The 25,212-nt window shown below is 31.5% G+C and overlaps 1 protein-coding gene across 3 annotated transcripts in view; it reads left to right on the forward strand.

Annotated features, from left to right (window-relative positions):
- The window catches only part of CSMD3 (CUB and Sushi multiple domains 3), a gene marked incomplete at both ends in the record, with an annotated part of 1,078,626 nt that overhangs the window by 1,001,937 nt on the left and 51,477 nt on the right, over positions 1-25,212 (forward strand). For all 3 annotated transcript variants that reach the window (XM_082674966.1, XM_082674967.1, XM_082674968.1), the window contains 7 exons: positions 710-883; positions 9,127-9,300; positions 11,325-11,498; positions 12,936-13,121; positions 15,057-15,230; positions 17,367-17,549; positions 20,568-20,744. In XM_082674966.1, the coding sequence (XP_082531092.1) occupies positions 710-883; positions 9,127-9,300; positions 11,325-11,498; positions 12,936-13,121; positions 15,057-15,230; positions 17,367-17,549; positions 20,568-20,744 (1,242 nt within the window). The remainder of the gene's footprint in view (positions 1-709; positions 884-9,126; positions 9,301-11,324; positions 11,499-12,935; positions 13,122-15,056; positions 15,231-17,366; positions 17,550-20,567; positions 20,745-25,212) is intronic.

Consider the following 25,212-nt stretch of genomic DNA (forward strand, 5'->3'; position numbering starts at 1 on the left):
TTTTGAGAATTGCGTAAGATAAAGTGTTAGTAATAGTGTCTGGTACAAAAGCACTCAATAAGTGCTATCTATTATTGTTTTTATTCTAGAAAGAAATTTCATTTGTGGTCTTTAAATATGAAGGTGTTATAAGAGCTGGGTTCTGAATGACCTAGCAAGTCAGTTAATCTCTATTTTTTAGTTTTTTAAAACCTAAAACCAAAATGTGAAATATAATTATAATCTAATGGTTCTAGTGAGAATCAAATGATATTTCACATGTAAAGGGCTTTATAAACTGTAGAGTGTGCAACAAAAATTATTTGCACTTATGATCTTAGATAATGAGGAAACTGGCTCAGGTAAGTCAAAGGGATTGCCCAATGTCACTTGATAAGTCAGAGAAAGACTTTGGACTAATAAATTATCCTCCCTTAGTCTTGTTATTATTATTTTTTCATTACAACCTGTTGGGTGACCAGGTTGGCTACGCAGAAAATGCAAACAAAATATCTTCATCACATGTCACTGTTACTTAGAAGATTTATGGGAACTCAAAGGGGATAAATTTTAAATTATGTCATCTATTTTCTCTACACTTTCATAATGATTCAAACATGTTTTACAAATGTCAATTTCAATTGTAAATATATCAAATCACAGCATGGTTTTGTTACAAGTTCATATTGACTATGTCTTTAAGCGTTTTTATTTTTTTATTGTTTTCAAGTTATTTCCTGTGGAGAACTACCTACACCTCCAAATGGAAATAAGATTGGAACTCAAACTTCATATGGCTCAACGGCCATCTTTACCTGTGATTCAGGATTCATGCTTGTGGGCTCCGCTGTACGTGAATGCTTTTCTTCAGGTCTTTGGAGTGGATCGGAAACCAGATGCTTAGGTACAGATTTTTAAGTCATTTTAACCAAACATTTTTTCTCCCTCTAGAAAGGCAGCCCTTTTTCATAATAAGAGATAATAACTTATATTCACTCAGTAAGGATAATAAAAACTGGAAAATATTTAACTTTTAAAATATCTTATGGTAGAAAAGCTATTAAACAGATAACTCTTAAAGTTAATCAACTAGCATTCCAAATGAGAATCTTATGTCATTAAGGAGAGACACATTTATCTTCCAGGCATGGTGAAAATAAAAGGTAAAAACTAATTGCTGAATGTCTGCATACTCAGCTGGATTAATCACTGTAACAGTGAATTCATTCTAAACCATAGTCAATTCTCCTTTCACCTATTTGCTTAAGGTAATGACTAAAGAAGAAAAACAAGTTCCACATTTAAATATCTTTCTCCCTTTTTATTTCCTAACGTTTCAACATGTGTAGTATTACTTTGTATTAAAACTTTAAAAATCTATTTTTCAAACCTGATTTTAGGAAAATAGGGTTTTTTTCCCTTAGGTTTTTTAATTCACTGTAAAAATCTGTTCATTAAGAGACTGAATAGCTAGTTCTTCTTACCCCTTCTCTTATTATTAAAGGAATATTATGATTTAGGCTTTATCCCTTTTTTCAGAGACTTCAGTAATTATCTTAAGAGAATAGTATGATTTATGCTTTATTTTTCTCTAAAGTTATTTCAAGAAATGACAGCAAGTATTGAATTAGGTAATAATAATAATTGTTATAATAACTACTCACTTGCCTTTTGGAAACAAGGCATAATCTTTAGGTTTACTAATTTAAAAATTGCTGATTATTATGAACAAGGTGTTGCTAAATTTGTACAGTGTTTTGTCTCTAAAATTTTACTATTTAAAAATATGACATATGACAGAAAAGTCTATATTTTAGCAGTTTAAATACATATTGTTTTGATAATAAGCTTGAAAATATTTATGGTGATACAATCATTATTTGAAACTTAAAAGGGTATAGCTAGAGATTTTGGTTAAAATTCTTTTTTTCAACCTCTCAGGAATATTTGTTAGTAGGTGTACTTGGAAACCCAGTAACAATGGCTTCTTTATAAGAGTACACATATTTATTTGACTATGCTATAAGACTATTATATAAAAAAGAAAATGGTAAAGATATTAAATCATTATGTGTTAATATAGGATTAGATGATAAAATAAAATATTTCTTACTAGTTTCTAACTTGGTTTTGGTTATGCTTATTTCAATTACAGATTACTTAGTTTACTTCTGCATTTGAAAATATATGTAAACTAAATTTAAGATACTATATTTTATAACTCTTTGCCCCGATGAACTACTATTGTATGTTATACGTTATTTATTGAATATTGTGTATAGGAAGTGGTTTTATTCACCTATTTAGAATCCTGATTCTGTTCTGTGGAAAGACAGGGCATAAAAGGAATGTTTGTAAGCAAACATTGTCTCTCAGTCTATAAAGACAACAATATTCTTGTATAGCATGTAGTGTTGACGTCTAATATAAACTCAAAAGTGTGTCAGTAGGAGGAAAGTGCAATTGCCAAATAAGCAGATCCTAGAATCTTATGCTTTGAATTAACCTTAAGAATTCATGTAGCCCAGCCATTCTTCTCATGACTGCAAACAACTTGTCCTTATAGCCCCAGACACTTTTGGCCTAGAATGGCCACTAGAATGTGCTTATGATTGTTTCTTTAAATATAGTGTATTTATTCCCAAACTCCCAATTATTATGAATTTTTCAATTCAGAGTTGACTATGTATATACATATGTCTACCACCTAGATTTTATGATTAGCCATTTGTTGTATTTGCTTGTCACATATCTAGTCGTCCTTCAATGCCTCTATCAATCCATCAATTCATTTTACTTTTTGATGCATTTTGAAGTTGCCAAATTCAGTACACTGCATGTTAAACGTTTTTATATACATATCAGCTAGAGTTCAATATTTGCTCATGGTTCCTTTCTCTTTTTATGTTGGTAAATGTACATATGGTGAAATGCACATATCATAAATACACTGTTAGATACGTGTTGACAAATGTGTACACCTATGTAACTAAACACTCTATAGTTGTAGAACATTAACATTACCTCAGAAAGCTTCCTCGTGACCCTTTATAGTCAATCTGCAGGTCTCCTCCCCTACCCACTGAGACAGTCACTGTTCTGTTTTTTTCACCATATGGTAGTTTTCCCTGTTCTAGAAATTCATATGAAGGGAATCCTAAATTATGTACTCTTTTCGTGTAAGGTTTCTTTCATTCTTTTTCATTCATGTTGTTGTGTATATCAGTAATTAAAAAAAAATTCTCTGAGTAGAATCCTATTGTGTGTATATGCCAAACTTTGGCCATTCCCCTGTTGATGGACACATGGACTCTCTCCAGTTTGGGGCTGTTATGAGCAAAGCTGTTATGAACATTTGTGTAAAAGTCTTTTTGTGGACATGTGTATTCCTTTCTGTTGCATAGTCTGGAATAAAATTTCTGGAAGAGTTCTGGCTGTCTCACATTTTCTGCAGCATATGGTATAGCCAGTCTTCTAATTTTAGTCATCTTCTTGGGTGCAAAAAGGTATCTTACAAGATTTAATTTGCATTGTCTTGATGACTACTGATCGAGTACAATTTCTTGGGCTTATTGGTCATCTGTAAATTTTCCTGAAGTATCTTTTATATTCAATTGCCTTTTATTACGACTTATAGCGTTCTTTATATATTCTTATTTTTTTTTAACATTTTCTCCCAGCCTATGACTTTCCTATTCATTTCTTAATGCTGTCCTAATGAGCAGAAGTTTTCAATTTTTGTAAAATCTATCTTTTTTTCTTTCTGGCTGTTGCTTTCTGTGTCTTGTTTAGGAAAACCTTGTTCAACCATAAGTCACAAAGATTTTCTCTTATGTTTTCTTCTAGAAGCTTTACAGTTTTCAGTTTTACTTTATAGCTATGACTTATTTTAGTCATTTGTTGTTTTATATATCATGAAGTAAGGTTGAGTGTTTTTTTGTTTGTTTGTTTGTATTTTCCAGAAGGGTGTCTGGCACTTTTGGTTGAATAGATTCCATAATAAATCTTGAAATTTTGTGTGTATGTCCTCAAAATTTGTTCTTATTTTTCAGGATGACTTTGGATACTCTATGTCCTTTGAAGTTTCATATATGTTTTAGAATTTGGTTATTAATTGTTTATTTTTAAAATGACTGTAGGATTGCATTCTATCTGTAGATCCTCTGGGGAGAATTGGCATCTAACAATGTTAACTCTTCTAATTCCTGAACATGGTAAAGTTAGTGTATTTATTCATTAGTATATTTATTCATTTATTAAGGTCTTCTTTCATTTTTTTTGCAATAGCAAATATTTAAATTTTTTTTTTACCATAGAGATTATGTATACCTATTGCTAAATTTATTCCACAGAATCTTTAGTGTGTTTACACTAATATAAGTGATATTGTTCATTTTTAATTACATTTCCAATCGTTTGATGTTAGTACATAAAAATAAAATTAATCAAAATATTTATCTAATATCCTGCCTCTTTGCAAGTTCACTTACTTGTTTTAGGATTTTCTTAAAATAACATTGTCTATGTATATGTCATCTGAGCATGAAATAGTTTTACTGTTTTGTTTCCTACTTTATGTTTTTACTTTCTTCCTTTGTATTAGTGTATTGAACTAGATAGGGCCCACCAAACAATGTTAAACAGAACTGGTGAGAGTGGTCATCCATGTCTTGTTCCTTATATCAGGAGGAAAGAATTCAATATTTCATCAGTAAATATAATATGAACTTTTTTTCTTAGATGTATTTATAAGGTTGAGAAAATTTCCTTATATTGCTAATTGTTGTTAGTTTTTATCATGATTGGGTACTGAATTTTGCCAAATGATTTTCATCTATTGAAATAGCCATGTATGTTTCTCTCTTTTTTTTTTCTGTCAGTATGGTAGATGACAGTGGTCAATATTTCATCTTAAACCAACTGGTCATTTCTAGGTAAACCCCAGATAATCATGATGTATTTTACATGTATTAATTTTCTAATTTTTTTTAAACAGTGCTGCATCTATGTTCATGAAGGACATTTTTTTCTGTGTCTTTTACAGGTTTAATATTGGGATTATGGTTACCTCATTAGGCAAGTTAGGAAATGATTCTTTTTCTTCTATTTTCTAAGAGTTTGTGTAAGATTGGTGTTTTTTTGTTTGTTTCTTTGCTTGCTTTTTTACTTAAATATTTGATTGAATTTACTGTGAAAAAATGAGTCTGTTTTTTTTGGGGGGGGAGGTTATTGTTTAAGAATTGCAATACTTTAATAGATAAAGGACTATTCATATTTTCTATTTTATCTTGTGTTAGTTTTTGGATGATACAATTTTCAAAGATTTTGTCCTTTTATTCTGAATTGTTAAATGTATCAGCATAAAGCAGTTCTTAATATTCCCTTATCTTTTTAACATCTGTAGGCTTTGTAGTGATGTCACTTCATTCATTCCTGTTATTGGTAATTTTGTTCTCTCTTTTTTGTGTGTGTTGATAGCATTAGCTAGGAGTCTAACAATGTTGTTGACTTTTTCTTTTTTAAAGCTTCTAACTTTTGACTACCTTGATTGTGTTACAGTGACATATTTCTCTTTGCTTAGTCTACTATAGTTTTTTTCTTTTTTTTTTTTAAATTGAGGTATAACTGGTATACAGTATTATATTAGTTTCAGTTGTACAACATAGTGATTCAACATTTGTATACATTACAAAATGTTTATGACAGTAAGTCTAGTTACTGTCTGTCACCTTACAAAGTTAATACAATATTATTGACTGTATTCCCCAAACTGTACATTACATCCCCATGACATTTATTTTATAAATGGAATTTTGTACTTTTTAATCCCCTTCACCCATTTCACATTCCCCCTAACCCTCCTCCCTCTGACAACCTCTAATCTGGTCTCTGTATCTGTGACTCTAGGTTTTGTTTTGTTTGCTTTTTTTGTTTTTTGGATTCCAAATATAAGTGAAATCATGTGATATTTGTCTTTCTCTGTCTGACTTATTTCACTTAGGTTAATACCCTCAAGGCCCATCCATGTTATTCCAAATGGCAAGATTCTGTTTTTTTTATGGCTGAGTAGTATACCATTGTGCATGTGCATGTGTGTGTGTGTGTGTGTGTGTGTGTGTTGTGTGTATCGTATCTTCTTTAACCATTCATCAATTGAGGGACACTTAGGTTGCTTTCATATTTTGGCTATTGTAAATAATGCTGTGATGAACATGAAGGTGCATAAATCTTTTTGAATTAGTATTTATTTTTTCCCTTTGGATAGATACCCAAATGGAATGGAAGCTCTATTTTTAATCTTTTGAGGAATCTCCCTACTGTTTTCCATAGTGGCTGGGCCAGTTTACATTCTCACCAAGAGTGCACAAGAGTTCCTTTTCTCTACCTCCTCACCAACACTTGTTATTTCTTGTTGTCTTTCTGATAATAACCATCCTGACAGGTGTAAGGTGACACCTCTTTGTGGTTTTGATTTTCATTTCCCTGATGATTAGCGCTATTAAGCATCTTTTTATGTGCCTGTTGGCAATTTGTATGTCTTCTTTGGAAAAATGTCTATTCAGATCTTCTTCCCATTTTTTAAATTGGACTATTTGAGGTTTTTTTTATTATTGAGTTATATGTGTTCTTTATATAGTTTGGATATTAACTCTTCATCAGTTATATGATTTTCATATATCTTCTCCAATTCAGCAGACTGACTTCTTGTTTTGATGATAGTTTCCTTCACTATGCAAAAGCTTTTTAGTTTGATGTAGTCCCATTTGTTTATTTTTGCTTTTGTTGTCCTTGTCAAAGAAGACGGATCTAAAAAATTATTGTTAAGGATGATGTCAAACAGCATACTGCTTATGTTTTCTTCTAGGAGTTTTATGGTTTCAGATCTTATACGTAAGTCTTTAATCCATTTTAAGTTTATTTTTGTATATGGGGTAAGAAAGTCATCCAGTTTTATTTTGTTGCATATAGCTGTCTAATTTTCCCAATACCATTTATTGAAGAGACTGCCTTTGCCCCATTCTATTTTTTTGCTTCCTTCATATTAATTGATCATATAAGTGTGGGTTTATTTCTGGACTCTCTATTCTGTTCCATTGGTCTATATGTCTGTTTCTGTGCCAGCACAATGCTGTTTTGTTTACTGTAGATTTGTAGTATAGATTTTAATCAGGGAGTGTGATACCTCTTGCTTTGTTCTTTCTCAAGATTCTTTTGGCTATTTATGTTTCCATACAAAATTTAGAGTTATTTGTTTCAGTTCTGTGAAAAGTATTTTGATAGGGATTGCTCTGATCCTGTAGATTTCCTTGAGTAGTATGGTCATTTTAATAATATTAATTCTTCCAGCCCATGAACATGGGGTATCTTTCCATTTGTTTGTGTCATCTTCAATTTCTTTCATCAGTGTCTTATAGTTTTCCAAGTACAAGTTTTTTACCTCTGTGATTAGACATATTCCTAGATATTTTCTTCTTTTTTATGCAGTTGTAAATGGGATTGTTTTCTTAATGTCTCTTTCTGATCATTCATGGTTAGTGTATAGAAGTACAACAGATTTCTGTATATTAATTTTGTATACTGCAACTATACTGAATTCATTTATTACTTCTAATAGTTTGTAGCATCTTTAGAATTTTCTGTATATAGTATCTGCAAATAGTGATAGTTTTATTTCTTCCCTTCCAGTTTGGATGCCTTATATTTATTTTCCTTGTCTAATTGCTGTGGCTAGGATTTCCAATACTATGTTGAATAAAAGTGAGGAGAATGAGCATCCTTGTCTTGTTCCTGATCTTAGAGGAAAAGATTTTAGATTTTCACTGTTTAATATGATATTGGCTGCAGGTTCTTGTCATATATGCCCTTTATTGTGTTAAGGTACATTGCCTCCCTATATCCACTTTGTTGAAAGTTTTTATCAAAAATGGATGTTGAATTTTGTCAAATGTTTTTTTCTGCATCTCTCAGTGTGATCATATGATTTTTCTCTTTTATGTTGTTAATGTGTATTTCACACTGATTGATTTGAAGATGTTGAACCATCCTTGCATCCCTGGAATAACTTGATCATGGTGTATGATCATTTTAATGTATTGTTGTATTAGGTTTGCCAATATTTTGTTGAGGATTTTTGCATCTATATTTATTAGGGTTATTAGTCTGTAGGTTTCTTTTTTGTGGTTTTCTTATCTGGTTTTGGTATCAGGGTAATGCTGGCCTCATAAAATAAGCTTGGAAGCTTTCTCTGCTCTATAATTTTTTTGGAAAAGTTAGAGAAGAATAGCTATTTAATCTTTGAGTGTTTGGTAGAATGCACCAGTGAAGCCATATGGTCCTGGATTTTTGTTTGTTGAGAGGCTTTTGATTACTGTTTCAATCACATACTAGTGATTGGTCTGTTCAGATTTTTATTTATTCAAGAGTCATTCTTGAAAGATTGTAAATTTCTAGGGATTTATCCATTTCTTCCTGTTTTTGTAATTTGTTGGTGTATAATTGTTCCTAGTAGTCTCTTATAATTCTTTTTATTTCTGTGCTATCAGTTGTAATTTCTCTTCTTTCATTTCTGATTTTATTTATTTGAACCTTCTCTCTTATTTTTAAAGAAAGAATTTTTAGCTTAGATAATGCTCTCTATTATTTTTCTATTTTCTGTTTCCTTTATTTCTGTAAATGTCTTTAATATATTCTTCTGTCTACTTATTTTGGCCTTTTTTTTTTTCCTCTTCATTATTTTGCTCTTCTTTTTCCTTTTCATAAAGTGAAATATTGCTTGTTTCATCCTATATCTTTCTTCTTTTCTAATAAAAGCATTTAACACTGTAAAGCTCCTCACTAAGCATACTTTATAGGTATTCCTCAAAATTTTACATGCTATATTTTCATTTTTATACATATTGAAATGTTTGCTAATTTCCTCCAGGCCCAACTGTTACTGGAAGTGTGTTTTCTTTTAATTCCCAAATAGTAGGCATTTTGTTAAGTATATTACAGTTATCTTAATGTTATATAATTGTGTTTGCCTTATTTGTGGCATACTTCTAAGTAAACATTTAAAGATTAATAATGTTATATATGTATACAAATATACAAATCATAATAAAATTTAGATCACAATATTAAAAATATTATTTTGACCAATTTCAGCGGGCCACTGTGGAATTCCAGAGCTTATTGTGAATGGTCAAGTTATTGGAGAAAATTATGGATACAGAGACACAGTTGTTTATCAATGTAATCCTGGTTTTCGACTGATTGGTTCTTCAGTGAGAATATGTCAACAGGATCACAACTGGTCTGGTCAACTTCCATCCTGTGTGCGTAAGTAAGCATGGCAAAAGTAATTAGAGACCTCTGTTTAGTTCTCTTGCAATTACTAGTAATATTTTTCTTAGGTAAGAGAAATGATTATATAGACAGATCCACACATATGTACATGTGTGTGCACGTGTGTGTGTATTTAAATAACTAAGTTCTCACAGTGCATTTTTTTATACTGACACACACTAGTCTTTAAAGTAGGGTGTGTTCAGAAGCATATAAAACCATCCACCATGAAAGTGGAAGAAATATTAGAAAGCCTGTCATTACTTTGTGGATTTGGAACAATTTTGGAATTGTTTTAATGAAGATCTTACTAGTTCAACAAATATCCATCTGCTCTTTTAAGTTGATTTAGATGTGAATTTACACATGAAGGATAAAATGAATTTTAAAATAGCTGAGTAATAACTCTAGTATTTTTTCTTACTCCACTGAATACCCAGTAGTACACAGTATTTCATATCACAATCTATCCTATTTTGGATCAGAAAGTAAATTATCCATATATTTCTTATTTTTTTCTCCTAATAATTTCCATCAGCAATCACTGACATTTGTATTAAAAATGGTGTTAGAAAATTAGAATAAACACTGTAAATACGTTGTAATTTTAACACTATAGGATCAAATGATAGAGATTTTGGATGCTTCAGGGAAATAATGCGTGGGTCTTTAAGTATGGGTTCACAGGAAATATTTAATTTGTGGCCAGTTACATCCATATTTATAAATTCTATCATTGTCAAATTCTTATCCAATCAACAGAATTTTTTTGGAGTTCTAGTTTAATAGAAAATACATTAATGTGTTGAGATTTAATAGGATAATAGAACATATAGTTAGCAAAATTGCTTCTCTGTGGTGTGTGTGTATAGGGGGCAGACAGTTTAATGATTTAAAGACAGCAATATTATGCTGGATCCATCCCAGATTTTTTGCCTTTCATTATATCAAAGCATAGGCAACTAATACCATTATTTATCTTGCTGAATAATTGAGACTATAAATGGAAATTGGCCCTTGGGGTAAAACAGGTTTCTTTATCAATAATTTTAAACAAGAATAAGATGCAGTTACATTTTCAAATGAATAGGTTGACGTTAACAATACAGCTGAAAATTAATTGCTCTTGGGTCATTTTTAAAGTACTAAAAGTGACTTGGGTCTTTCACTGTGCCCAGTTATGAAGCATTATTACTGGACTTCCTGTGATTAATAAAGTGAGATAATGCAATAAAACAGTTCACAGGAATACAGAGTGTTTGGGAAAAGCCAGCACTAAATGAACTCTAAAAAAGAACCAAAACTCTAAACGATGTAAATAATGCATCTAATTGATACCATTATTTCCCAAAAAACTGTGCTAAATTATTAAATATCAATAGTGAAGAAACTATACCAGTAAGGTTGATTGGTTTAGGGAATCTTAATATTGGTATCTCAATATGTTAAGAATTCTACAGCATAAAGCATCATTTTTTATTGCAGTCACATTAAGTTATTCTTCAAGCAAGATTTTGCTAATCTGTTAATCATAAAAATGGTTGGATAAATAATATTAAAAGAAACTATTTCAAAATTAAATACAAAAAATTGCCTTCATTTATCTGCAATTCTTAAACTTAGCTAGAAAAGGAAATTTGGTTTAGTTTCATTCCTTTTGCCATTAACTAGTGATATGAATTTCAGTCATTCCCAAATTTCTTTGCATTTCAGTATTTTTCCCTAAAATGAAATAGAATGAAAAGCTATCATAAAACTTTAAATATCTGTGTACTACTTGCATGTAATTACTACAATTATAAATAATTGTCTACTTACTAATATAATACTTCTATATTAGACTATTTTGGCATTCTAAATTGTTCCTTTGCATTAGTAAAATTACTTTAAGTATATTTTCATATGAAAGTGGCCTTCTTTCCACATTCTTTGAAATGATTAAGTATAATTTTCATGTAATAATTGATAACTAATTATTCTGTTCTGTGTCTCTCCCACCCCGGCCCTGTTGCTATTAGCTGTGAGCTGTGGTCACCCTGGTAGTCCAATTTATGGAAGAACAAGTGGAAATGGATTCAACTTTAATGATGTGGTAACATTCTCTTGCAATATTGGGTATCTTATGCAAGGGCCAACAAAAGCACAGTGCCAGGCCAACAGACAGTGGAGTCATCCTCCACCAATGTGCAAAGGTAAAAATCTAACTATATTCCAGCTTAGGGCATGGTAATAATGTGTCTGTTTAGACACGCATGATAACATTTGAAACAGTTTGGACAGAACAGTAGAAAATTTTCAGCTAATAAAGCAAAAATATTTAATATTGATGTTATCTCATTAGCAATGCTTTCCTTTTTCTTATTTTTTAACATTTTTAGAAGTCAAAACTGACAAACTTTATTTCAGCTGCTTAACTGTGTTATCTTGTACCTATTTTATGGCTGTATATAAAATCATTTATACCTTTTTTACTTGCAGTTTGCTTCATAATCAATGGAACTTTTCAATTTTTTAAATATTTTTTATAATTTTTATTGGAGTATAGTTGATTTACAATTTTGGATTAGTTTCAGGTGTATAGGAAAGTGAATCAGTTAAACATATACATATATCCACTCTTTTTTAGATTCTTTTCCCATGTAGGTCATTACGGAGTACTGAGTAGAGTGAGTTCCCTGTGCTATACAGCAGGTCCTTATTAGTTATCTATTTTATATACAGTAGTGTGTATATATCAATCCCAATCTCCCAATTTATCCCTCCCCCTCTTTGCCCCTGGTAACCATAAGTTTGTTTTCTGCATCAGTGACTCTATTACTGTTTGGTAAATAAGTTCATTTGTACTGTTTTTTTTTTTAGATTCCACATATAAGCAATATCAGATAATATTTGTCTTTCTCTATCTGACTTACTTCACTCAGTATGACAATCTTCATATTTTTGGTTAAACAATGTTTGAGGCCTAGGGCTTCCCTGGTGGCGCAGTGGTTGAGAGTCCACCTGCTGATGCAGGGGACACGGGTTCGTGCCCCGGTCCGGGAAGATCCCACATGCAGCGGAGCAGCTAGACCTGTGAGCCATGGCCACTGAGCCTGCGCGTCCGGAGCCTGTGCTCCGCAACGGGAGAGGCCACAACAGTGAGAGGCCCGCGTACTGGAAAAAAACAAAACAAAACAAAACAAAACAATGTTTGAGGCCTAAATTACCATGATACCTGCATCAGACGTTTATTTATTGTTCTCTCTATAGAAGTATATTAAAGATAATTGTTTTGTGTTTTTTCCACTTCCAAAGACATATATTTTGTATTGTCTGATAAAGTAACAACCAAATTATCATTTTCTTCCATTTTCTAATTGTTTAAAGCTTGAAAGGTTAAATCTGTACTCAGTGTAATATTTAGGAGTTGCTATTGTTCAAAACAATTTTGCAAAGAAGTTTTCCTTTTTCCAATATTTTCAGCCAAACCAATTTCAGTCCATTATATCCCATTAAAATGTTAATATTATTCCTTGAATCTTTGGTTTGTTTGATTAAATTTACCTTTGAAACTACATTTCTAATGGAAATCTATATAAGTATATGTATATTATTCCAAACATATATTTCAAAATTTGTCATTTGTTTAGTGGTCAACTGTTCTGATCCCGGAATTCCAGCCAATTCCAAAAGAGAAAGTAAAATAGAACATGGGAATTTCACCTATGGCACTGTGGTATTCTATGACTGCAATCCTGGATATTTCTTATTTGGATCTTCAGTTTTGATATGTCAACCAAATGGACAATGGGACAAACCTTTACCAGAATGTATCAGTAAGTAGATAATGGGAACTCTTCCTTGAGATAATGCCGTGGAAGGAACATGTATATTTACTGTCTTTATGAAATATTTAGGGCTGTGTATCAGAAGGAAGCATATTGATTGTATTATCTTATTTTGAAACTACACTTCCCTATATCCTGCCAATTCAATGCCCAAATGCCATTTTTATTAGTAATAATGTGATTAATATTTCTCTGTCATCCCTTGATTTTGAACCTTTATGGAGCAGATAGAATATTAAAAGCAGATGTATTTCATACTCTATGATGTTACCATCCCATGAGAATAAACTACATTTTTATTTTCTATTGTACTAATATTTCAAATTTCATTTAAAGCAAAATTAGTTTAATATAAACAGCAACAAGTGCTTGAAAATACTTGAGAAATTAGACAAAGGTGTTACTTAATACTTACTGACTTTAAGTATTTATTATATACAGGTACATGCACATAAGAAATGTTAATACACATCATCTTTCAAGTCAGTCAGCATACGAGTGCATTTTGTTATATGTTGTGATTGTAGAATATAAATAAAATAAATTATAGCAGCTTTGCATATAATTAACATGTGTAGTGAGACAATAATTTAACAGAAATAAATCAAAGTTTTGTGAAGAAATAGAGAAGTGAACATGAATTCTAGGAATTCAGCTTATTGATAGGTCTCAAATATATTTACATCTCAGAGCTGATGAATCTTGGACATGATAGGAGAGAGAAGAACTTTATAGATTGAAGGAGTAGTGTATCAAGAAAGCATTGGGCAAGTAATTTTTGGTTATACTAAATGGCTAAATTATAAAATTATTTTATGATCATGTTTTATTTAAGAGGCACTTTCTTTATGTTCATGGGGTAAGATTTTTTGAAAAATTAGTGGCATCATTCATGTACTCATTCACAAACTAACAAAGAAACAAAACTTTATACAGTGTCTATCTAATTTCATATTCTATGCAGATAATTAAATCAATTGTTGATCCCTTGCTTAAAATGCATTTGATTTCTTTTTGTAGACTGACTAGTCTAATGGTTTAAGTAATTCACTTACTTAGCCTTGTGTGGCTACAACACTAAAGTTAAAAATCTTTTGTAGGACCTGAAAACATGAACTCCTTCAGATTTTCTTAGCTCTTATTTACTTTTTACCTTTTCTTTATTTCCTATAGCACTCGCTGGTACTGTGCTAAGTACTCAGGGGTTTTATTAAGTTTATGTCTCCTTGTGTGCTATTTAATACTTTAGAGTCATATTGTGCTCAGTATTTTTCCAAGTTACAACTAAAAGGGGGCACACAGTAAGTTCCCAAGCTACTTCTAGCTTATAAAGATAATTCTCAATGTGTTAACATCTGATTCTGCTAGGCTTAGCTGTATTTTGGTTGATAAGCCACTGAGTATCTTCTTTATACAGGATAATTTATTCATTAATGGCCTGGAGTGGAATCTGGACTACATTATGTGTAGTCTACATTGTGTGTCACAGATCCACCTTCATTCTCTCTCCTTTACCCTTAAGTTTTTCCCTTTTAATTTTTGTATAGGCTCATTTTGAATCCTATATGACCTTATTTAGCCAATCTACATCACTCCTCTCCCTAACTTTCACATCCTTATCTAGACACATACATACTTCCAACCCATGCACATATGTATATAAACACACACTCACTACCCCCACACATACAATCTTATACCGATTCAATCATTTAAGTTTACTTACAATGTTCCTGTTAAACTCATGCTCAGGGTGAGTGGGATGACAGAATAACTCCTGTAACTTCAACTGTCATATAGATATTTGATTTCTGGATGATGTGTATATTAGAGCAGATAATTCTGATTTATTTCATAAAAAGTTGGTGCAGGTTGTTTGATAGAGATATAAAAAATTTTATATTCAATAATTATGTATTGTAGTGATTGACTGTGGACACCCTGGCGTTCCTCCTAATGCAGTCCTGTCTGGTGAGAAGTATACCTTTGGGTCCACTGTTCGCTATTCCTGCACAGGAAAGCATACCCTTCTCGGCCAGTCATCAAGGACTTGCCAATTAAATGGCCATTGGAGTGGATCACAACCTCATTGTTCAGGTACCACTTGGAAAATTGGATGATATGTGTTGGAAATTACATTAATAGTATTATTATTATTTGGAATATATACACAAAACAATCTAAAGAGATACAATAATACATTTCTCTTTTAAAAATCTCATGGGAGAAGCTGTAACATTTTTACATTTATCGGAATTCTTCTTAAGGTAGTATGAATTTAGAACACAAATTAATACTGATTTTGTAAATGATAAATTACAGGTATATGTTTTGAACTGTGTTGTATCAAATGTAAGTGGTGTTAGGATGCTACTCTCTGTGAAGTGCTTTTTTTATTCATTAAAATAGCTAACCATTCAAGCTTAAGTAGCTATTCCATTTTAGCAGATATAAAATATGTTTCCCTATAAAGCAATGTTATATCAGTAGTTTCCTGTTAGAATTCAGTTCTTTGTAGATGAACTTTGTAAGCAATCAGTTACTTAATAGCATAATTTTAAAATAAAGCCCGAAATGTTTTAAATTAAACTAAGCCAATAATTTTTATGAAAAACATTTATTTTCCTAATTTTATTTGTTATTAATAGACAACATATAGCTCCTGAGTGTCTATGATCCCAATAGAGTTTTCTTAGAATAAGTAAATATTCAGTCTACTTTTAATTAATAATTTGTTCACAGAGTGAGTATTTGAAAAATCTTTTTGAGCTGTTTAAGTTACTGTTTTTCTTCAGAAATTGTATTTCAGTTTTAGAGCTGTGATTTCTCCCTACTTGATACTATTTATTCTGTTTTTACCTATCAGCCAGATATTGGTGCTTATTTTTCTGCCTGTTCTTTCTACTTACATATTGTCCATTATCTTTATATTATTTTATCTCTGTGGAGATCATATGATGACTTATTAGGAGTTGTTTTACACTATTTTTCCTTTAGAGGTAAAAGTTGTGAAATACTTAGTTTCAGATTCCCCTTGTAATTGTGGTTAAACCCTATGAAATAACTACCTGGGTCTTCAAATTTAATCTATAGATTTTTAAAACTATCATAGTTAATTTACTCACTCAGCTAACTGATAATACATATAACACACATCTCTCTCTGTGTCTCTGTCTCCGTCTCTGTCTCTCTCTCTCTCCCTCTCTCCCTCCCTCTCTCTCTTTCTCTGTCATACACACACACACAGGATTGATTGGGAAACTACTACTTAGTTGTAAAAATAATGTGTACACATATATTTAAAAGTGAAATAGTGACCTTAAATATTTATGTTATTATTAATATTGCATCACATGAATGAGGAAATATTAAGAAGGATTCCAAATACACAGGGCGTGTCAAAATAGGCATCTAGATAGACAGAAAGCACTTTCAATGCTAATGTATTCAACTTTCTCTCTGTCTCTCTTTCTGTGTCTCTCTGTTTCTCTCTCTCTCTCTCTGTCTCAAAAGTATACTAATACTGTGGCAACTTTAATTAAAATTATTTACGAAATGATAAAGAGCCAGTAAACCCTAAACACTATAATCAAAAGAGAAACACTTGGGCATGAGCAAAAAATCCGTATTAAGAACTTAAGTCAGAGTTTCTAGTCTTTGTTTACAATTTATTTTTATATTTTCATGTATGAGAAGTATGCAGCTTATTCATTTTTGGTCAGTGGTCATTGATAGAGAAGATTAGGGGGTGAAAGTTTAGAAATACTATATTTTAACATTTATATTTTCCAGTATATCACAGTTCTATTTTAACAGAAACTGATTTCAATTCAGAGAAAGAAAGATGAAAATTGCCAAGTCCATGTTTTAAATTTTAATTGTATAAATCCATTCTCATTTGAGCCCAAAGAACTGTCAATTATAAATTTTCCATTACGTTGGTTAAGAACTAGATTCTGGAAATACTAATGAAATATCTTCAACTTATTGAACGTCTTCAAATATCACTGATATGGAAAATAACACCATACTCTGCAACTATTTTCTTTTTCCTTTAGGCTTTTTCTTATGACTGGAGTCAGATAGGAAATATGAATTACGATTTTACCCAGTCAACTTAGCATATTAAAACACAACATGCACAAAAACAAATTCCTACAAGAATGTTGGACTAAATCATAACTTAATAAATGTTCATTGAAATAAGTTAACTTGAACTGTACTGAATTGCAGGTGATGCTACTGGTACATGTGGGGATCCAGGTACTCCTGGTCATGGTTCTAGACAGGAAAGCAATTTCAGAACCAAAAGTTCTGTACGTTTTGCCTGTGATATTGGTTATATCCTTCATGGCTCAGAAGAAAGAACATGTTTACCCAATGGCAGTTGGACTGGAAGGCAGCCAGAATGCAAAGGTAATCTCAAGTAGAAACTAATAACATTGATGATGCTGGAATTTAATATGTATCAAATTCAACTGGGTGCTGCTCGTGAAATTACTCCTACCAGTTCTTGTCCTCAACCATGGAATAAAAGCAGTATCATTCCAGTTTTACCAACACTGTCCTATAAGAGAAATATGATAGATAACAATTATTAAGTTATTAAAATTATCTCTCATGGATCATTTATATACATTGTTCACATCACAGTAGATATCAGGATTGGAAAAGTTAAAAAGATTTTTTTTTCCCTGTATCACAGTGCTCTGTATTGTTGACACCACTAGGAAAAAATTAGGTTGTTCTCACATCAACATTACCTCATGATCTGTTTTAGTTTTCAGGTTTGTAGAAATGGAAAAATATAAACAGATGTCTAAGTATAAATGATATTTTTATTTATAGGTATTGCTCATAACTAGAATTCTTAATATTTGGGGTGTTTAAGTAAAATTGTTAATTGTTCTGACTGATTCAGAGTAAACATAATTTTTACAAGACTGCCTAGAAAAGGAAATGTTGCTGGAAAATTACCCTTATAATTTAAATTGTTCTTTTTGAGATTATTTTAGTGCAAAAACTAAACTTGCAAAGGTATGTATGAAATTTATTTGATGTTATACCAAATGTATGGGTTTTATAAATAGAAAACAATTCCCAATAAAACCTTCTTGACAGTTTTTTGATTGACTATATTTTCAGACACTTGTATTATGTTTAAAATTAGTGTCCATATTCTAGGAAAGATAGTTATCTTTTTTATAACTGGACTAAATTAATAATCTTAAGAGAGAATTGCAGCTCAGTTTCTATTATAGGGAAAGGGTGGGAACAAAGTTGTGGAGCAAAAGACACTAAGCACACTGTCTTCACTTTATTTCTCAAACTTACTTTCCAAAGGCAAAGTCTTTATGGTGATGTCGTACATTATGTGGGTGATATCTAAGCCAGCTCTTTGCTCAGCTGAACTGCAAAATATTTTTAGACGAAATGCAACCTGGTGCTGACCTTGTTTTGTTAATGTACACATTACAGATAAAATAGACCTAGGAGTTGTAGCAAATAAAACAGAATTAATATTTTCCCCATAAAATGGAGTTCATACAAATCACTTAGAAAAACAGATTCTAGCAGATGACTGGAAAGAGGAAATGAACAGAAAATACAGAAGAGCAAAAAAAAATTGCAAACTACAGAAGAAATTCTACATAACTACTAATCAGAATATTACAATTAAACATCAAACCATCATTTTTCACCTGCTTTAATATGAAATTGTAGCATATGTGCAGCAAAACTAGAACTTTAAAACATTTCTAGAGGTTTTTTAAAATTATATTTTAGATTAAGTTGATAAAAATGCATATATATTCTTAGCTTTGATTTATTAACTCCACTTTTGAGGAACTTTTTTTCCTAAAGAAAATAAAAATATTGGGGCTTCCCTGGTGGCGCAGTGGTTGAGAGTCCGCCTGCCGATGCAGGGGACACGGGTTCGTGCCCCGGTCTGGGAAGATCCCACATGCCACAGAGCGGCTGGGCCCGTGAGCCATGGCCGCTGGGCCTGTGCGTCCGGGGCCTGTGCGTCCGGAGCCTGTGCTCCGCAACGGGAGAGGCCACAACAGTGAGAGGCCCGCGTACCAAAAAAAAAAAAAAAAAAAAAAAAAATGATGGGGCATGGTATTGGAGAGGATGTGTGAAAATAAGCAAACTTTCACACTATTGATACAAGTGTGTATTTTTTTCATATCTTGGGTAACACTATATATACTTAAAAATATTTTTCAGAATTAAAATTTTCCAGAAATTCCACTTTCAGAAACTTATCATAAAAATAGGATCAATGTACATAGTTGTATATATAAGCTAGAGTACATTATAACCAAAAATGATAGAGAAACTAAACTAAACTAAATTTCATGTTTATCAGCAGGAGATTAGTTAGGTAGATTATGAATACACACATAATGGAAAACTCTCCAGGTACTAACCTTTATGAAAGAAAGATGCCCTAATTGTAATGTGCAAGATGTATAAGTTTTCTGTCTATACACACATACACACAAACATACAGCACCATTACCAATGATCGAAAAAATTAAATATTTAAGATGCAGCAAGAGATATATGTGGTACTTTCTGAAATTATAAGTACACTTCATATTCGTATAGATAGCAAATTCTGTAAAGTATTAAGATGCCTTCTTATACTACAACAAAATTAGGTACTGCATTTGACATAGGCTTGCTTTTAATATATTTAAAAAATTCACTGATGCCATTGATGGCAAATAGTTAAACATAATACAGAATAATCATATAAGGCATTTGTGTTTCTGACTCCTATTTAGGATACATTGAAAACTTAATGAAAATCATTCCTAGAATTTTAGTGACTTTGTTTTTACTCAGTTAATTTTTTGTACACTTTGGTCCAGAAATAGAGATTATAAAGTTTTAGTGCAAATCAGTTATATACTTATATAAATAAAAACATACATGATGCTTATAATATTTAAGCGTGTTTTATATCTGTTTTATTACAAGTATAATTATAGTAAATCAGTGTATATTTTATATCTGTTTTCTTACAAGTATAATTATAGTAAATCTTTGTTTCTTCTCGTTACGTATCTTCCAATTTTACATGAGCTGCTTTTTAGGCAGAGACTCTTAAAATTCTTCTTTGAAAGACTTTGTGTTACCCCAAAGCAATACTCTCAAGTAATTACTGTGCAAAGTTTTACCAAAATGACTCACAAAATTCTTTAAAAAGTAGCTTTTATATGATTTGTATCCCAGTAATTAAACTAATAAGATATAAATTCATCTTGAATTTCAGCTCCTTATAAAAGAGAATTCAATGCTTATTTTAGAGGATTTTATTGCTCCTTTGGATAATCTGAAACAATCATTTAGTCCTTAACTTTTTGTGAGAGGATTCCTAAATGCACTATTTTTATATATACTCTTAACCATTTTGTTTTATAGCTGTACAGTGTGGTAACCCAGGGACAACAGCCAATGGAAAAGTCTTTCGGATTGATGGCACAACATTTTCTAGTTCAGTCATTTATTCCTGCGTGGAGGGATATATCCTTTCTGGACCTTCAGTTAGGCAGTGCACAGCCAATGGAACATGGTCTGGAACTTTGCCTAACTGTACAAGTAAGTTTCTTCTCAGTATTTTGAAGTATCACTAGGTATGTGAAAAATAGTTATATAAACATGTATGTGTGTGTTTTGTAATTAATCATACCAGGCAAGGTTTTGAATATTTGTATTGTCCTTCACATTAAAAGATGATGATAGTGTTACGGTTCAAGTGTACACTAGTGAGTTTAAGAATCAGTTGGCTTCCAAGGTATCACATTGGCAGAGAAAAGAGGGATCACAGAATATCAGTGCTATTAAATGTAATTTTACAGTATGTTAAAAACAGAGATGAATTATCAGCTATAATCAAGACTAAAAATACAAGGAATGTACTTTTGTTTTGCCAATCTAGCACATATTAATTGTTGACTTGGTTTTTGAAAAAGCAGACTGATTATTTTTGGGTTCGTGCACTATTGTCGGAAGTCCTGATGGCTGATTTGCCCTCTTGAGATGTTAAAAAATGTGGCATTTCAGAGATTCAGCATCATAATGAAATTACCCACTTGTTGGATTTTTTTAATGTATTTAAAATTCCTATATATAAATTAATGCCTATATATGGAAAAATAGAATTTATTTAACAATAATCTATCCATTGGAAAATCACTGCTGCTTATATTAAGAAGAACTGCAGTAGCATCATGTAAATCATGAAATTTTTGAAAGAAGAGCTATTTTAGGATGTGTTCAGAGACTCATTCAAGGAGTCATGAGACGTTGCTAAAGCCCTTGAGTGAAATAGGCTCTGAGGAGACTAATGGAAGTTTCTTGTGTGTTGAAATTTGAACAGATTATACTTTTGCTGTAGAGGCCCTCATTAAAAGTCGTTTGTGAATATTAACATAAATGGGCATAAGTAAAATTTGTAAATGAGAAGCATGTTGCTTCCAGGATCCAAAAAGATGCTGGGCTTATTTTAATGTTGTGGTGTGGAGAAGATCAATAGTTCTTGACAGTGTCAGTGGTAGAGCAGCCCTTTGCTGACCTAGTAATTCCCAGAAATTTACTAAGGAGGCAGGCCTTGTACCATGTTTGGGCGAATGATGCATCCCCCACCTTTTTCTTTAGCTCTTTTGTGAGTATTTGTATTTCCTGAATAAATAGCTGAAATAATCTATTCAGAGGAGGATGCTGTCAAACTAATGCCATGTCATATCTGTGATTCTTGAGAAAGTTAGCTGTAGTTAATATCTTACCTGAAAACTGTTGAGATACTTCGTGTATATTGTGTCTCTTCAAAGGTAAAGGCACACTATGGCTGGAAGTTTGTTGAAATAAGCACTGAATAGAACATATCAGCCAAATGTGCAATAGCAAAATATTTCTCAGTTGTTAATTTGAATCAGTAACAAGTTATATTCCTGGCCTTGTGTCAGCACCAGATACTGTTACATCTAATCTTTGCGAGTAGTTTTTTACTTCACCTTGGGCAGTTTTCTCATGGCTTAATCAGTATTCTGCCAAATAACTCAAGGAGTTTTCTCCTTACGTCTCCAGAGATCTGTGTGTGTGTCCTCTCTTGTATTCTGTCTCACTAAGTCTGTCCACTTTGTTGTCTCCTGTCCAATCCATCTTTTCAACTCAGGGAGTCTGCCGGGCTCTGCATGGGGTCCTTCTCCCTGTGCCACAGCCTGGAAACTCTCTTTGGGCAGTAAGACGAGGCAGTCATAGCAATCACCTCATTTGTTTCCTGTCACTCAAGGATCACAGTGCTTTGCTGCCTGATGAAACTTGACTTTTTTTGAGGGGGGTGGGATTGGGAAGTTGTTTCAAATGGAGAGTAAATTCTTCCTTGTTTCTCCATCTTGAAGGAAAGAAGTCCTCCTACTTACTTTGAAAATGTCTCATTTTTTAAAATACTGAACATTCTAACAATTAAGAAATATGCTTTACTGTTTTCATAGTACACCACCCCAATCTGAGCCTTTAAAACTCTTACCTAGTACCCTTTAAGTATTAGCTCAAACGGCACATTTGGCAAAAGCCTTCTTAGGGCACTTCTTCCTCATATCCACTTTGGCTAAAACTGATCTCTCTACATTGTATAACTCTTTTATGGCAGTTCCTTACATCACTAAACTATAAACTTAATAGGGCATTAGTACCTGGGGCTGTTTATATCATTGACCCTCTAGCACCTGATACATAAATTGACCAAGTAAATAGTTGTTGACTGACTCAAATATCTCATATGAATTTAATTTAGCTATTAGTGCACATGACTTACCATTCCACTCCATTTTAAAATACTTGCAGAGAGGGCTTGTAATTTATAGATAACATAGCACACAGTTTCTGGTATATAGTATGTTTTCAATATATAGTTATGAAAAAGAAGGAAATAATGAATATATTCAGAATAAAGGAAATATACTGAGTAACATTTTTTTTCACATTGAATAACAATTTTTTTTATTCATGGATAAATACCTAAGTCTTTTATTTAAAGTATTTTCCAACTTTAGTAAAGAAAAACACATACTAGTTCTTAAGATTGAAAATTAGATTAAATTTTTTACTGAATTGGTTTTCCTTAGGAATTTTTAAACAAGTTAAAAAACACTCAATTCAACACAGACCGGGAGCAAATAACGTATCAAAATTTAAAGTTTCTTTTTTATGTCAGTTCTTCAAGGAGAAATATTGTGTTGAGTAAGGTATTTCAAGCATTAGCTTTTAAATGATGAATTGCTATTAAACTAGAAACTGAGAATTTTAACAGTTGATTTACTTCACAGCAAACACCTCAGTAGCAACCCAAACCAAAAGCAAAAATAAAAATATCCTTCAAAAAGAAACACAGAGAGAGGTTTCAGTGGAAATTAAAACAGATTAAACTCCTGTAATTAAAGAATCTAACATACTGAAAATTTTATATGTGGTGATCTGTTGTTGATTAGAACAAGTGTTTCAGAGTCCTTCTCATTAATTTGCAGTGGAAGTTAATTTCAATATATGATTTATAGAATCATGTAATTTTGGAGCTGGAAGAGATTGTATTGTAGTCTTATATGCATAGGTCAGGAAATTGAGGCACCAAATCATTTAACTGATTTACTGAATACTGACAGAGCTCACCACTAAACAGTTATTTCTGCCACATAAATGGAAGAAATTTCCCATTAAATTAATTTTTTCATTTTTTATATATACCAGAAACATTAAATTCACATAAAGCATATGTTTAATAAATTTTGATTTAATGTAATTGCCTTTTGTAGGCATTATTTTTCTAGTATCTGTATGCAAGGACATAAACATGAATTTAAAATGAATTAAATTAAGTATGAAAAAATTTAAAATATTGAACTAAATTTCTAAACCAAATTCCTGATTCCAATTTTTGGAAAACCCACCTAAAGAAAACAAAACCTTCCTTTTTTTCTTTTCATTCAAAGTGTTACTATTTCTATTCATAATAAATAAATTTGTCATTGCTTACCATTTGTTAGGATTTATGTTAAGTGCTTTACACAAGTTCTCTCACTTAATCCTCAGAACAGATCTATAAAGTATATACTATTATCCTTTCTATTTCACATTTGAAGAAATGGTATCTTACAGAGAAAATATAACTTTCTTTCCTGTGCTAACACAGCTAGTAAATGTGGATTCTAAGATTTAAACTCAAGTCTTTTTAACTCAGGAAGCAATGTTATCAAGTTCACTTCATTTTCTCCTTCTGTATTTTTCCTCCTCCTTGTTTTCTTGCTTTATTTCCTATTTTTTTTTTACCATAGTCAAATATATTTGACATGATATAAATATAGGGCATTGCTTATAAGGCATATGAAAATGTTTTGTTAATTTATAGCCTGTTCCTCTCTTACTTTTCCAATTTGTCTACATTTACCAATTGGAGTTCTGCAAAGTTATGTCATTTTTTAATGAGCTGATCACTTGTAAAATTTGTGTTTGCTCAACAGTACTTTCCACTCAAAATTGCAATTTTCTCTATATAGCTTAGCAATAATTTTTTGGTTATCTCAAGATGAGAGTTCAAACATATAGTACAGGTATGTCAATAATAAATCTAAATCTTGCAGGAGATGAAATATTTTAATATGATGAGTCAAAAGAAAAGAACAGGAGTACTGTTGAATCACATATATTATAATTGAAAATAGGGATCTGATAGATTTAGGACAATATCAGTTGAAAGAGATAAAATCAACAAGATTGATTACATGACACACGTTTCAATATAGGATGATTTGAATAGGAAAGAATTAATAAAAGTCTTAAAATATAGTTGAATAAATCATCTAGTTACAATGGTTGAATGAAAGTAAAATATAAAGAATTGAATTATATTTAGATTTTTTTTCTACATTTTAAAACTAAAATTTTGGTTACTTTAAATGTTTTCCCCCTCCGTAACTGGGCTAGTTATCCTTAGGCAGCTAGTACCTCCTGCATAGTGATAATCAAAGGAGTGATCCAATTTTTAGAATATTATTTTATTTTTAACTTATTA

This window comes from Grampus griseus (assembly GCF_964374135.1).
Source record: "Grampus griseus genome assembly, chromosome: 17".
Taxonomy (NCBI): domain Eukaryota; kingdom Metazoa; phylum Chordata; class Mammalia; order Artiodactyla; family Delphinidae; genus Grampus; species Grampus griseus.